The 16,576-nt window shown below is 38.5% G+C and overlaps 1 protein-coding gene across 1 annotated transcript in view; it reads left to right on the forward strand.

Moving 5' to 3' along the window:
* The window catches only part of VWA8 (von Willebrand factor A domain containing 8), a 177,615-nt gene that overhangs the window by 13,875 nt on the left and 147,164 nt on the right, over positions 1-16,576 (forward strand). The window contains 2 exon segments of the mRNA XM_031045912.2: positions 6,308-6,438; positions 8,289-8,399. Coding sequence (XP_030901772.2) covers positions 6,308-6,438; positions 8,289-8,399 — 242 coding nt within the window.

The raw sequence follows: 16,576 nt of genomic DNA on the forward strand, positions 1-16,576 counted from the left end.
GGATGGTGCATCCACCACCTCTCTGGGCAACCTGTGCCAGGATTTTACCACTGTCATTGTATCACTGAGCTCAGGTTCTTTTAAGATTTTCTGGTTTTGAAATGTTTATATTTTTAGACAAAGATGTCCTTCCCTTTCCCCTTCTTCCTAAATGGTATTTTATGGCAGCTGCCCACTGTGCTGGATGTACTGCAAACTGCTGTGGGAAGCTAAAGGATCTCTCTGGATAATTGAATGAGAGGGAGATCTTTTTCCCTTCATGAATTTTTTGCTTCCCCTGATAAAAGGAGATGTTTTCAGTCTCTGAACATGAATTCTGAACATGCAAAAGCTAGGAGTATGTAAAGGTCTTTTTTTAAATTCTGTTGAAAATTATATATATTGATGTCTTTTATGTGCCTGTTAGTTATTATTGGTCCTTTCTAACCCTAACTATTCTATGATTCTATGTGATGACCAAACTAGTCAGACAGGGATGTGAGCTCTAATATATTTTGTACCACATCTGGAGCAGATATTCTTGGGAATCAGTTCATTTAACTGTCTCTGCACAGTGGCAAGGGGTGGGTGACTCCTTCATTTATGGGATTTCTTTTGTAGGTGGGAAACAAGGACTTGCCAGCAGATACTGTCTGCTATCTCTAGCGAATCTTATGGCTTCAGTGAATGTAGCATGTGCCAAGAATTCAACTATGAGTGAACTAGAAAATTTCTGAGGCTAGCATAGCCATTTCAGTCTTGGTATTATCGAAAGCTGATTTGTAGCTTTAACAAGAGCAGCTGCTGCATTTGCTTCAAAATCTATCTACAACATTTTCTTTTGGTACATGGGATTTCTCCATTCACCTTCAGCTGCTCACTTTACAAAACGTTAGCACAGATTGTGGTAGGTGTTGTCCTACTTAGCACGTATTACAAAGCAATAGAATGCAGTTTCTTTCTTGGGCCATCATTGATACACAGGAGTAGCAAATAGTAGCAGTGACTACTCTCCTGTGTGTGCCAGATTGTTTCCTTGAGAATACATGGTAGAGGCTTCCTACGCACCATCCTGCAGATTAAGAATATAGGGCCAGCTACTTAAGTACTGCAGATCTGCAAAGTGCCACTAAACAGACTGCACAAACCCAGTTTGCATTAGACACTATCTGACTCATGGAATAATTAATAAAAATTGCTGTAATATACATGCTGATGCTTTTTTCAGCTAATTTCTCCTGTCTTCTTGTCTTCTAAATGTCACAGAAAATGATTATATGGTGCTTGTAGTAATGTACAGTACTTGAACAGAGAGAAACTTTTTCAAGTCAAGTTAGAGAAAACTTAAAAGCTTTGCAATGCAGATACCATGGTACAAGTAGTCTAAATATATAGAAATAATATACAAAGTACTGTGTATGTGCATCTGTAGTTGCTTTTGAAAAGTTGAAAATAGTTTATACAGCACGGACTGCATGTACAAAGAAAATTTTATATTCTGATATTAGAGGGACATAACTGGGAAACTGGGGGAAGCTTAGTATCTGTAGCCATATACAGATAGTACATGATAGAACAGAAAGAACTGGCAAGCAGAAGCTGCTGTCATAATGGTTCACCTTAGGGAGTGCTTGCTTTAAATTGTCAGCGTTATTTGTAACAGGCTTCCTTTGAGTCTGCAGATGATCAGTGATTGAAAACATGTATTATAATGGTTCCAGCTGTCATCTATATGTGAGGAGAATGATATGAATGGTGAAGCAGTGAAACCATTTTCTAGGAAATGTATCAATGAGGACTTGTCTTTCATCTTCCTTTCTCAAAATAAAGCAAAGTTAGGAAATTCCAGGACACTTTTTAAAGCTGCGTTTTTAATATTAATGTTTAAAGAGTAAATTTCATTGTTTAAACATGGTGATAAGACACTTGAGTGTCCTGAAATTACTTAAGGTTTGCAGGGGGATCATTTTCCTAAGTTTTTAGATATTTTTGAATGCTGTACACTCATGTTCTCTTTTACATGACAGTTTGTCTTGCAGATGCTGCTGAACATTCTGAAAACTTTTTTCTATTTATGGTACTGCTTTTACGTCTGACCTGAGTGTTTTCTTGAGACCATCCTAAAAATAAAAAGGATAGCTACACACACTAATATAAATTACACCAGAGGCATTTGTAGTCATGCTGTGTCAGAGCTGATTTTGCCATGCTCCTAATGCATGTTTTTTGACATGGAAGAATTCAGTGCTTCAGCAAGATTTCCAGGCTTATTTGCCCACTTTAAGTAACTTTTTTTTTTCTTTTTTTGAGAACAGTTATAGAAATACACTGGAGGCACATTGACAAGTTCATACAACAAGTAGAAATAATAATGAATATGCCTTTCAGTAAGATCTTCGTCTTACAATTTTAATGGTACCTTTAATACAATACTTTCTATTTGTGTGGTGCGTTTAAAATTACCATATCCATCCAGTAGTAGAGTTTGGACAGAGTAGTTCTGATACGTTGCACTATCTTCCATTTCACAAAGAATATATGTAAGGGAAACTTTCCTGATTTTCTTGAAAATCTCATAGAAAGGAACATGTTATTCTGTGAGGACTTTATTTGCATGTGTCCTGTGATTTGTAGTATGTGTGACATGCATTGCTGCTGGAAAACAGTATTGCAGCAAAGAAGAAAATATTTCACATTCATAGGCTCTTACCATAACATATATAGAATCATAGAATAGTTAGGGTTTGAAAGGACCTTGAGATCGTCAAGTTCCAACCCCCTGCCATGGGCATGAACACCTCACACTCAACCATGCCACCCAAGGCTCTGTCCAGCCTGGCCTTGAGCACCACCAGGGATGGAGCATTCACAACTTCCCTGGGCAGCTGTCGTGGTTTAAAACAAGTCCACACAGCTCGTTCACTCACTCACTCCCCTTGCTCCCCCAACTCCCGGAGAGTTAGGAAGGAGAATCCAAAGGATGTAGCTCCCATCGGTTGAGATAAGAACGGTTTAATAACTAAGGCACAACACAAATCACTCCTGCTATTACTACTACAAATAATAATGATAAATCCAATAACAAGTGAAGAGAATACAACACCTCACCAGCCACCGACCCATAACTCACCCCACCCTGCCTGACCGAGCACCGACCGATACCTCCTCCATCCCCCCAGAGCTCCAGCCCTTCCAGGTCTCTCTCCCGGTTACATCCTGGGTATGATGTGCTATGGTATGGAATACCTCTTTGGCTAGCCTGGGTCAGGTGTCCTGTCTCTCCTTCCTCCCGGGCTCCCCTCCTCCCTGGCAGAGCATGAGCTCAGAAAAGTCCTTGGACAAACCAAACATTTGAGCAGTAACTCAAAACATACTTGCTATAAGCAACCGTTCCCAGCCCAAAAGTCAAAACACAGCACTGCACCAGCTACCAAGAAAGAGAAAAATTACTGCTACTGCTCAAACCAGGACAGCAACCCATTCCGGTGCCTCACCACTCTCACAGTAAGGAACTTCTTCCTTATATCCAGTCTAAACTTCCTCTATTTAAGTTTGAGCCCGTTACCCCCTGTGCTCTCACTACAGTCCCTAATGAATAGTCCCTCACTAGCATCCCTATAGGCCCCCCCTTCAGACACTGGAAGGCTGCTATGTATGAGGTCTTCACGCAGCCTTCTCTTCTCCAGGCTGAACAGCCCCAACTTTCTCAGCCTGTCTTCATACGGGAGGTGCTCCAGTCCCCTGATCATCCTCGTGGCCCTCCTCTGGACTTGTTCTAACAGTTCCATGTCCTTTTTATGTTGAGGACACCAGAACTGCACACAATACTCCAAGTGAGGTCTCACGAGAACAGAGTAGAGGGGCAGGATCACCTCCTTTGATCTGCTGGTCATTCTCCTTTTGATGCAGCCCAGGATACGCTTGGCTTTCTGGGCTGTGAGTGCATGCACTGAAGCCGGCTCATGTTCATTTTCTCACTGACCAACACCCCCAAGTCCTTCTCCTCAGGGCTGCTCTGAATCTCTTCTCTGCCCAACCTGTAGCTGTGCCTTGGACTGCTCCAACCCAGGTGTAGGACCTTGCACTTGGCATGGTTAAACTTCATGACGTTGGCATCAGCCCACCTCACAAGTGTGTCAAGGTCCCTCTGGATGGCATTCCTTCCCTCCAGCGTATCAACTGAACCACACAGCTTGGTGTCATCAGCAAACTTGCTGAGAGCACACTCAATGCCACTGTCCATGTCAGCGACAAAGATGTTGAACAAGACCAGTCCCAACACCGATCCCTGAGGGACACCACTCGTTACTGGTTTCCAGCTGGACATTGAGCCATTGACCACAACTCTTTGCGTGTGCCCATCCAACCAATTTTTTATCCACCAAGTGGTCCACCTGTCAAACTGTTGTCTCTCCAGACACGGAGACCACAGAGGTGAGACTGACTGGTCTGTAATTCCCCAGGTCATCCAATTTCCACATCTTGAAAATGGGGGTTATTTTTCCGTTTTTCCAGTCGTCAGGAACTTCACCTGTCTGCCATGATTTTTCAAATACGATGGCCAGTGGCTTTGCAACTTCATTCGCCAGCTCCTTCAGGACCCATGGATGGATTTCATCAGGTCCCATGGATTTTTTTATGTTCAGGTTCTTAAGATGGTCTTGATCCAGATCCTCTCGTACAGTGGGCCCAAAGTCTTAATTTTCACAGTCCCTGCGTTTGCCTCCCAGTATGAAAACTGATACTGAGTAGACTAATGACAGTTGTTCAGAAACCAGAAAGCAAAAAAGCAAACCTGAAATGTTTATTTACATTTAATCTGATAATCCTAATGCATGGATTGCTCACCTACATGTGTGTGCTATTCCTGGTCATAGTGGTGGCAAGGATATAGTAGATTTCTCTGGACATAGGAGACAATTTCAAATGGTTTTTCTGAGTGCCAGACCAAAATTTTGGTTAAAAACTTTTCAAAATCTTCCTTAGCCAACTTTATACTTGAAAAATCTTCCTTGAATTTCATATAGTCATTTAATGCTGTTTCTGTGATCTTACAAAAATGAATTGGAATTCTGGTATACAAAGATTCAGTAATCAACCAAAACCCCTCGGAACTGAGTGGCACTATTGCTTGCCATCCTTAACTCTGCCACACACGTAGTGCTTTCCTGAGATGGAAATCTGATGTAGAACCAAGGCTTGTTTTTTAAAATTCTGGCTTCTAATTACAACCAGCATTCACACTGAAAAATATAAATAACCAACTAATAATTTGAAGATTTCATCACCTCTTGCTCCTTTCTTACTGTATTTTGGCATCCCAGGCACTAGCCTTTAGGTTCCAAGTTCAAACCCCGTCATTAGTCTTGTCAGATTATCCTGAAAGGAACCATACATGTATATGCATTCATATATCCCCCCAGCTTGCTTGTGTTCTCCTGCACTAGCGCTTCAGAATGGCTTGGGTTGGAAGGGACCTTATAGATCATCTAGTTCCACTCGCCCCCTCTCCACCATGGGCAGGGACATCTCCCACTAGACTAGGTTGCCTCTCCTTTAGCGTGCTCTTTCTTTATGATGCTTTCCAGTGCTACCAACATTTGCATACATGTAGTAAACATTTTAGTTTAATTATAATCAGGTTATTGCTTTTTAAAATAATAAGGGTATGGTATTCTTAATGGAAATAAATGGAGTTGTTTTGAGTTGTTTTTTATTACGATGTTGGAAGTTGTGTGGTATTGATGTAGTCGTATTGCAAGGTTTGCATTTCCTTGGTAATTTAATTCTGTGTTTTATTGTGTCAAAATGTAAAGAGGAATGCAGTTATCTTTTAAGAACAGAACAAATTAAATATGTCCCTGAACATTAATCTTAGTCTGATGCAAGCACGGTATTTTTAAGTTCATGATTCACAGAAGCATTGTGATATAGGCTGGATAAATCTTTTAAAAATTGTTAATAATGTAACTTCATTATATTAACTGATGCTGAGAAGTCCACTCAACACTGGGTAATAAAAAACAGTCTTTGCTTTGATTAGTTTAATGTGAAATGAGAATCAACACTTTTTTTTTTCCCTGGTTTTTATTGGGTTGCTTTTTTGTTGGGCAGAGAAAAAGGCAATGGGTAAGATCAGTATATAAACTTTATGTAAGTTGTTTATATAAGCTGTGTGTGGGATTCCCTGCTTTTCAGCTGTCCAGCTTTAGGGCACCACATTTTTGTGTCTTTGTTTTATTTTTGGAGATAAGAACAAGAAAATGTGTGCATGTATCTTAATACTTTTCAGAATTAAATAATACGTTCTTGTCTTTGTGTTTCAAAGTGACAGATTCTTTGGCCCAGGCTGTAGTCCACCATTTAAGATGGATAATGCAGAAAGATCTTCTTGGCCAAGATGTCTTTCTTATTGGTCCTCCTGGGCCTCTCCGGCGATCTATTGCCATGCAATATCTGGTAAGTATGTTGGTTTAAATTCTTGGAGACATAGTCATTAATGTCAGTTAGTAATTTCTCTGTTAGCCAGAGGTTAAAGATAGTCCTAGAAAATCTTAGAGCAAGCTACTAAAGAGGTAAATAAGTTTTTCCATAAATGTGCTTTCCAAAGTTCAGGTTTTGTTATGGATGAATAGAAAGTACAGACATTTTAATACATGTTTTTCTGCTTAAACTCCTGGGGAAAAAAAAATAAAGAGTTGGAAAACTGTGTTACCATATGCTATCACAAATGGAGAAACAGTTTGTTCTAGGCATTATGTATGTTAGAAGATGAAGATATCTGCCTACTGTTACAGACAACAAATCATTTTTGCTTCATTATATAAAAAAAGACACGAAGGAAAGGATTTGGGAGAGGAGTGTTCTGAGTAACATTTAGGAACAGTTATCATGAGTGATTAGAAAGAGTAGATGTGTGTTTGATCCTCTCTTGGAATGTGGGAAGGACTTGCCTACGTCCATCTGCATGAACCGTGGCAGCACCATGTGCAAAATTTCACTTTTAAATTGTTTCTGCCCTTAAATGATCAGGGAGAGGGGGTTGTCTGCCCCAAAAGGTCATGTGAGTAGGACTTTTTTCTGCCATGAGCTCCATCTGGAATCTGGTTGGGCAGAAGAGTAATAAATGGAGGTGTATAAACAGTTGTCACAAAGATCAGCTTTTCCTTTAAAAATCAAAAGATAATGCTTCGAAGACTTAACTGTCAGGGATAGAGCATACAGGAAAAAGCTGCAAGATTCTGAACTTTGGAAAGGAGAGCAAAGGTTTCCTAATTCAGCAAACTAGATATGCTACTTGATAGCTTGATGAATTCCTTAAAATAAATGAGAAAAGTTTGGTATAACCAAAAAAGAGGACTTGGGGAACTTGTGATATGCAGGCATGGGACATAGAATGTGTCTTCTTATTTATACCACTGTTTGTATGAGCTATATGAGCTATATTAGAAAGGCTGCAGCTTACTGTTTCAATGACATGCCAACAATCACATGAAGACTGGCCTTTGCATGTGAGCTGATACATGCTGTGGTTCCTTTAGTGAAGCTATGTAAACCTGGAAAACTTACCTGCCATTGCTGAAAGCTAGTACTATGTGTTTATAGATAGAGCTATTTGTTGAAGAAAACACTCTTGTATCTCACTCACTGTCTGGGTTGGTTTTTTTTCTTTAATTATAAGAAAGTACAGTTGTATCTCTCTGCAGCATAAAGGAACTGATGGCTTTGTAACCACTAGTATAAGTGTTACTGAACAGTGGAACTTGAAGCTTGTCAGTCTTCTACAGAAAACTTCTGGTTTTCATTCATGATTTGCAGATGCTCATTGTTTTTCAGAGTCCAAAACCGGAAGGTGAACTTACAGGATGTTACAGATGTTCAGTGGAAAGAATATATAGCTGGTTATTAAATTTTTAGAACATGTTTGGTGAAAATAAAAGTTTATTGAGCAGAAATTCAAACTGTTTTGTTTGAGGCAGAAGACACTGTAAAAAATTTAAAAGTAAGAGGTATTTATTTAGTTCAGAGTTACTTGTTGTGAATGCTCCATCCCTGGCAGTGTTCAAGGCCAGGCTGGATGAAGCCTTGGGTGATATGGTTTAGTGTGAGGTGTCCCTGCCCATGGCAGGGGGGTTGGAACTAGATGATCTTAAGGTCCTTTCCAACCCTAACTATTCTATGATTCTGTGAAGTCACTGTGCTGCTGCCTAGAGCTCTTTTGTACAATTGTGCCACTAGGCCTATTATTAAAATTCACTTACTGGGGTTATAGTCTTATTTTTGTAATAATTTTAAACTATTGTCCACAGGAGCTAACAAAGAGGGAGGTTGAATATATTGCCCTATCGAGGGACACCACAGAAACTGACCTCAAACAGCGACGGGAGATCCGAGATGGCAGTGCTTTTTATCTTGATCAGGCAAGTTGCAGTCATGCACCACCTAATTATTGTTTACAAGTAATTTGAAGAAAGATGTGGTTCAGATGAAGGATTAGTATGTGGATTACAGAGTGACATGTTTCTGATGCAGTTAGAAAGTCTAATATAATATTCTTGATTACTGAAATATGTTATCTTTATCCAAATCCAAGGTAATTCTGTCTCTTCCAGGGTGCTACAGGTTTGATTTAGGCAGACTATTTTTGATATGCTTCTGTAAGGAGGAGTGAAATCCATTCTGTGCAAGTTAGACAATCACTTCTCTTGGTTTTCTCTTCCCTAAGACTTGTAGCACATTAGATGTATTCCTGAAATGAATCTTCTAATCTTGGTTCACTGAAAAAGAATCTAGTTCATGTGTTTTAACAGTGCTCTGTGTTGTGAAACCAAAGCACAGTAAATGAAGACAATGGGGAGATTTGATTTGAAAGCTCCCTGCTAGTCTGAACTTAAATTCCTGCCATCACTGTTGCCTAACCCATTACCCAATTTAGTACAACCATAGAGTGACTTAGTTAAGGTAAGTTTTCTCTTTGTGAGTTACCAATGGCACATCTCCCCTTTGATTATGCAGGTAAAATGTACACTTTATTTAGAATGTCTGTTTTCCTAGATACCTAAAATTTATATACAAGTTAGGTTTCTAACTAAATAGGATGAGTCAGTTCCTCTGATGTAGTGTGAATTTAAATGTGTTATCTAAAAGAGTTTTCAGTTGGTGATGCTATGGAGGTTAATGATATAAACGTTATAGAGTGATTTGTGGGTGGAGGGGGAGATGGGATCAGGAGAGGAAAGAGAATCTGAAGGCTTTGTTTTCTGTTTTAAAGAAACATTTTACTTCTCTCCCCCCTCGAAACCTCCCCTACCCCCAGCAACCTTCTTTTAAAATTTCCAGTGATCTCTTTTTCAGACTCCCAGCTTCAAAGAAACCTTTAAATAGATTTTCTTGAAACCACAATAAATTACTTTGAGCAGTGGAAGATCCTCAGAATGAAGGATAACAACTAATCTAAATTCTTTTACTTACTTCTAGGACTTCAAATTGTGTCATGCTTATCTACAAATATGAGTGTTGCACAATACGAGATAACTTAAAGCACTGTACTATGGATTAGAGCTGTAAATGGCCTCTCATTTACGAGAGGGTAAGAGCATCTGTGTAGGCTGTGGGGTTAACTCACTAACTCATATTAGCTCCATAACTGCTGTTATGAACAGCCTTGTCCTCATGCTTGCTACAGGACAGTGAAGGTAATTTACCCCTGGTGTAAGAGCGTTGGTTAACTAATGTCTTGTAAGAGCCACTGTATCAGGGGCTGTAAGAAGCTCACCAAGATGTGAGATGATCTGTTAACCTTGTATTTGTCTGAAGACTGTGATCCTAATGTAAGAATGAGGCAACTTGCTTCAGTTTGTACAAGCTATTTTGAGTGATCTCACCCCAGTAAGAACACTATAGGAAGATTAGCCTTCTAAGTTCAAGGACAAAAGTTGTCTTTCTTCTTCAGTGTGTTAGAAATCTTCAGTTGAAAGGTTTTTACTAGAATCAAGCAGACTTCAGAGCAAGACTTTCCTTTATTAAGTTGCCAAAGTACTAGGATCAGTAGGAACCACAGTGTCTTTTTTCAGCTCATGTGTTACTCATTATATATGTAACCAATGTATGTTTAAGCTCTAAATGGAAAATAAGAAATCAGTGATATATAGATGAGAACTTTTAAATTTCTGGAAGCATGGAAGATGGATTTTATAGATGGTGATGCGCCAGCTGAGTTTTCTAACCCTACGTTTTAATTAAAACACATAGAGTTACATTTAGAACTATCACACATCTTATTACAGCTTAGTAATAAAAGGTAATAAAGTTTTACGCTAGGGTTTTAATTTTATTTAGTTCATTTAATGATTTTGAGGTTTGCAGATGGCTGTACCAATTCAGAACATTATAAAAGGGAGGCACTACTTCCTTAAACCCCAGACTATGGGGTTTCAAGACTGAGAAGGCTGTCAGTAGGTGGTCTTAATAAAATATTTCCAAAAGAGCATGGATTGCTTCCATTGCTATAGGTGAGCTAAAGAGAAGGTAAACTCATACAGGCAACTGAAGATACAGTCTGTGCTTTTCAGATTTACATACCATTTCCCTTCTTGTGGAATCTCATGCTTCCTCTTCATGACACCCAAGAGAAGACAGCAAAACTTGAAAGTCTGGTTTCCAGAACATCCACTGTATGAACTGTGTGGGTCAAGTAAAACTTAGCTTCTTTAAGATAGATGAGGATCTTGGCATGCAAATCATAATATAGTAATGTAGTTATCTCACAGTTTGAATAATAATATACAGTAACGAAAGTGGCATCTTATTACCAGAAATAATTTTATTAGAGTGAATCATCAAGTTAGCAGACCCACAAAGGTTTGCAAAGTTGTCTGTGAGTGATTAGTAAGATATTACGGCTGTTTATAGCTCTTGGTGCTTCTATGAAGACAGGCTGAGAGAGCCGAGGTTGTTCAGCCTGGAGAAGAGAAAGATCTGGTGAGACCTTAGAGCAGCTTCTAGTGCCAAAAGGGGTCCTAGGTGAAGAGAGAGTTTCTACAAGGGCGTGTAGTGACAGTACAAAGGGAATGGCTTTAACCTGAAAGAGGGGAAATTTAGATGAGACATTAGGAAGAAATTCTTCACAATGAGGGTAGTGATGCACTGACAAAGGTTTCCCAGAAAAGTGGTAGCTGCCCCATCCCTGGCAGTGTTCAATGCAGGTTGAATGGGGCTTTGAGCAACATAGTCTAGTGGAAGGTATCCCTCTCCATGGCAGGGGGAGTGGAACTGGATGATCTTTAATGTCCATTCCAACCCAAACCATTCTGTATTCTATGATTCCACAATTCTGTGATTTAATAGAGACAGTTTAAATACTGTAAATTGATATCTTGGAGGTTTCAAAACATCTGGTATGTTTTAACATGGAGTTACTGAATATGATTGCAGTTAGTTATTTAAAATAGATTTGGAAGATAGCAATTTGGAAGCAGTGATTAAAATTCTATATTGAAATTAATATTGAAAGGCCACTGTACCAAATATCCTTGCTACTAGAGTGAATCAGATGGGAGGATTTGGAGTTAGGGAGTTAGAAAAGATAGCTGATGAGGAGAGAAAAGAAAAAGGGGTGTTTCCGTCAGAAATAGGGGACCATTAAAATAAAGGTAGCCACTGAATTATTTTATTAATTCCCAGTTAAAATAATCTAAAATAAAGGATTAAAATGGGATAATCGTGAATTATTTGTTTTCATTCAGTTACTAACAGCAGAAAATTTCATTTTCTTGTCTTTACCTTGGGCCATTAATTTTGGTTTTCAGCTGTTAATTCACTATTAAAAGCCTCAGAAATGTCATTACTACTGTTATTGAGACAATTAAGTAACCTCTTGGTTTTATTCTGTAGTTTATTGCATGGGTTAATTGTATTATATATCAAGTAATTACTTAGAATTAGTTTGTATTACTTAAATATTTAAATGGCAAATTCAAATTTTACTCTTATTGCTAGAAGAGCTTGTCTTGCAGAGTGGATTCTGTTTCTGTAACTCTTTGTAGTACAGCCATCAACTTGATTGAACCAGTATGGAGAATCTATTGTCAGTCTATTGTATTTTTCGAAAAGTAAGGAATTAGATTTTGTATTATTATGTCCTTTTTTTTTTCATTTCTGATGCAGTATTGTGTGTGTAGAATTATAAAAGGTGCACGTCTGGTTTAAACTCTTGTTACTGCAGGCTTCTACATCATTATTTGTTATATCTAAGGAAATCCTGCATCATTGTAATGTAGCAGCTGCAACTGGGAGAGTAGCTAAGCCAGTTCATTAGCAGTTGAGGGGTGTGTTGCTCCAGGATTGTACCACAAAACATGTGGAATGCTCAGTTTGTTTACCCTGCATCTTCCAGCTTTTGCATTAAATGAAACAAGCTTCCCAAAACCAGATCACTTAATGAAGTCTCAGCCTTTTCTGTTTGGGGCAATCAAACTGAGGTTGGAATAAGTGGAAAAATATCATATGGTATGTGCTGAAAAATGATAGATACTGTGTCATGTTTTGGAAGATTTGCTGATTAAGCTGGATCTACTGAGTGGGTACATACGTATGTCACTGTCATTTCTGTAGGTACAGGATTAGACTCAGTTTTGGTGTATCTGAGCTATGTGAACATACTTATTTTAATAGAATACTTATGCATCCCTAACCTCACTAGCATCCTAAGTTATACAATGATAAAATATGAAATAGATTGTCAAGATAACAGAAAAATTACCTTCTACCATGGCTTGAAAGACTTCATGTAGTAATCAATTAAGGACTCAGAGTGACAGAAATGACAAATTATCCTGTTAAATGAACATGATATGAAATCCCATGGAGTAGCACTACACAGACTTGAGTTTGGTTTTCTTTTTATCAAAAAAGATTAGAAAGAGAATTATAAAATGAGACATGAGATTAATTGAATGAAATTATAATTGTATTTGAGTGTGTATTCATATGTATATATGTTTGTATACATATATACATATGTATGTATATGTGTACATACAAAAAAATCTATACCATAGAAAAGAGATGAATAATAATAATTTGGCTTATAAAAAAATTAACCAGTGAGTGCAAATGTTATAATTCTTTCACTTATTAACTTAGTATGTTGGAGGTGACAGTAGGTTTTTGGCAAGCTGGTGAGTTAGCCACAGCAAAGACAATGTCAGAAAGTATAACTTAGTTGACTGTCACTGCAGTATCTGTCTGTCTAGCACAGGGAGCTAGATGGCAAAATCTATAGAAAGAAGAGGCAAGCAGTACAGTGTTCCAGAAGTATGAATGTTATTACTAATTTTCTTTTTCTATCCAACATTGCACAGAAAGAGGGAAATATTAGGTAGCAACCAGCTTGGATGAAGTTAATCTTTATTGGTGTTGACATGGTATATCTTGAATCTAAAAAGAAAATACATAAGAACCCCTGTAGAGTAGCTTCTTTACTCATAGAAGTGATTTTAATAATTTGCAATGCTTCTTTTATATTTTTAAATATGTCAGCATTTAACTGGATTTGTTAGGTTAGCAGTTCAGACTCTAGCATCTTGTTTTGATGTAGAGGGCATATAGATGAATGTCTGCAATGCAATATGAGGAATATTAGGACTATGTATATATGATTCCTTATAGATTTAAATCAAAGGAGTAGGGTTCTTCTTTCTTATATCTGTGTTTTAGTTCGTAGAATCATAGAATGGGTTAGATTGAAAGGGACCTTAAAGATCATCCAACCCCCCCATCATGGGCAGGGACACCTTCCACTATATCAGGTTGCTCAAAGCCATGGCCAACCTGTCCTGTTACAAATACACATTTACTTCCTTTTCAGCTAGTATTTGTGGGGTCATAACATTCATGAGCAATATAGACATGATGCTCTGTAGTGATTTACAAGTGAAAGTAACTTCATAATTTTTAAATATCTGTCAAGTACTTAATTTCCTTTGCATTCTGGTGCTCATCAGGAAAAACATTTAAATAACCCATCTCCAGAAGACAAGAGTTGTATAGAATGGAGATAAAACCCCCTAGGTTTCCTTGCAGATCCTTGCACTCGTAAACCTGTACAGAAACTCAGATTCACTGTACCTCGACCTGGCTTTCTGCCCAAGATGCAAAATGTTTTGTATTTCTGATGTAAATGTATTGTTGTACTGACATACTTGGTGTAAAGCAGCTAAAATTGCAGGACCCTGCCTGGGTGGGGACATAAGACAGTTTGAAGGCACTGTTGCAAAAATACCTGAATGTGTTGTTAGGGGGAGGGGTGATGGAAATAAAACAGATCATTTGACATGTGGTAGTTCAAAAAAGGCAAAAAAAAAATCATGTGGAGGAAGCTGAAACCAATGACTATGAAATGAGACTGTTCCAGTTCTTGTCACATTAACATATTTATGATCTTATCATGTGTTGATTCACTTCCTAAGGTAAGCTTTTCTAGCCTAGTTTTCTGATTCAAACCTCCAATGAATTCAGGTTGTTTCTTTTTTAGTTACTTTTCAATTCTGTGCCATGGTATTGCATCATGAGTTAGGTTCTAACCAGTTCGTCCCATTCTTCCTCACTGAAATGTTAACTACTGCAGACAGCTGGAGTCTCTCCGGATACTAACCTGGCTGACAGTGCTCTGATACACTGCAATTTGCCTGTCATCATTGTGGTTTGTTTTGTTTTGTTTTTTTTTAATAAAAAAAATAGTGAATAACTGTATTCAAATGCAACCTGCCCTCTAATTTTCCTAACCATGAAGGGGAAAATTAGCTGTAAAACCCACCCAGAAAACACTTGATTAACTCAGCAGGGAGGTAGGCTGAATAGTGAAAGATGTAGCCTCCACCCCCTTCCATTAGAGAGAGAGAAAAACATTGAATTATTTAGTTCTTGACTTACTTTTCTAGTTTGACTAACCACATCAGTTACTATTACATTGATTTTAATAAAACCGGAAGATCATTTTGGAATATGTAAGTCAGTACACTTGTGGCTGACATGCATGGAATCAAATAATGGTTTAGGTTAGAAGGGACTGTAAAGCTCATATAGTTCCAGCCCCCTGCCGTGTTGCTCCAGGTTGCTGGAGCAGGTTGCTCCAAGCCCCTTCTAGCCTGGCCTTGAACACTTCAGGGATGGGGCAGCCACAGCTTCTCTGGGCAGCCTGTTCCTGTGCCTCACCACCCTCATAGTGAAGAATTTCTTCCTAATGCCTAACAGTCTTCCAGTTTAAACCCTTTCCTCCTTGTCCTGTCACTATATGCCCTTATAAAAAGTCCCTCTTCGTAGGACCACCTTAGGCACTGGAAGCTGCCCTAAAGTCTCCCCTGAGCTCTTCTCCAGGCTGAACAAGCCCAGCTCTCTCAGCTTGTCTTCAAAGGACAGATGCTTCAGCCTTCGGAGCATCTTTATGGCCCTCTTCTGGACTTATTCTAATAGGTCCATGTTCTGATGTTGTGGGCTCCAGAGTTGAATGAAGAACTCCATAGGAGTAGGGTCCCAGGAGAGCAAAGTAGTGGGGGAAAATCACCTACTTTGACCTGTTGGTCAAGATCCTTTTGATGCAGCCTAGCATACAGTTGGATTTCCATGCTCCAAGTGCATGCTGCCAGCTCATGTCATGCTTCTCATTGACCAACACCCCCAAGGCCTTCTCCTCAGGGCTGCTCTCAGTCTGTTCTCTGCCTAGACTGTATCTGTGCTTGGGGTTGCCCTGACCCAGGTTTAGGACCTTCTTGTATTTCATGAGATTTGTACTGCCCCACCTCTCAAACATGTCACAGTCCCTCTGCATGACGTTCTTTCCCTCCAGCACGGCAGCTGTACCACGTAGCTCGGTGTCATTGGCAAACTTTCTGAGGATTCACACAATCCCACTGTCCATCTTGTAATTATAAAATGCAGAACTAGTTATCATCATCTACAAAGCAGAAGATTTTGTAACAAAAAACAGAATACATATTTTAGATGAATAGTAGTTCTGTTTGTAATCTCATCTTTGAGCAGAATTACACATTGAAACTTTTCTATTAAATACATATTATTTTAAGAAAGTAGTGCAAGATTTTACTAATATTTAAGGGAAATAAGACATCAAGTTTTAATAAAAATTGACATTATTACTTTGAAATTGTTTGAACATGACTTTTAATAGCCCTTTTTCTTTCTACTTAATTTTTGACAATACTTTTATTTTGGAGGAAGTATGTTATCAGTTCAGTCCATTAAACAGTCATCCATTTCAGCATTACTCAACAGCTTTCCCGTTTGCTCAGCTCATGAGGGAAAACAATAATTAAGGAATTAAGAGGCTTTAAACCTGAATAGATATCTTGAAAGATATTTTTTGGTAGATGCACATTAGGCACGCTGTTTACCCATCCAGCAAAGTAGGTTCCCCAGTAGGATACAGCCGTATATGCTTCACTGCCTTTAACATATGTTCTACATCTATCTTTAAATTCCTGGATAATTTGTTATTTCCACATAAGTATTATAACACTTTTGATGATTTTATTAGTTTTGTTGCATCTTCTTAAAAGATTGAGGTGCTTACAGTAAATTA

Source organism: Melopsittacus undulatus, chromosome 2 (genome assembly GCF_012275295.1).
Source record: "Melopsittacus undulatus isolate bMelUnd1 chromosome 2, bMelUnd1.mat.Z, whole genome shotgun sequence".
NCBI lineage: Eukaryota > Metazoa > Chordata > Aves > Psittaciformes > Psittaculidae > Melopsittacus > Melopsittacus undulatus.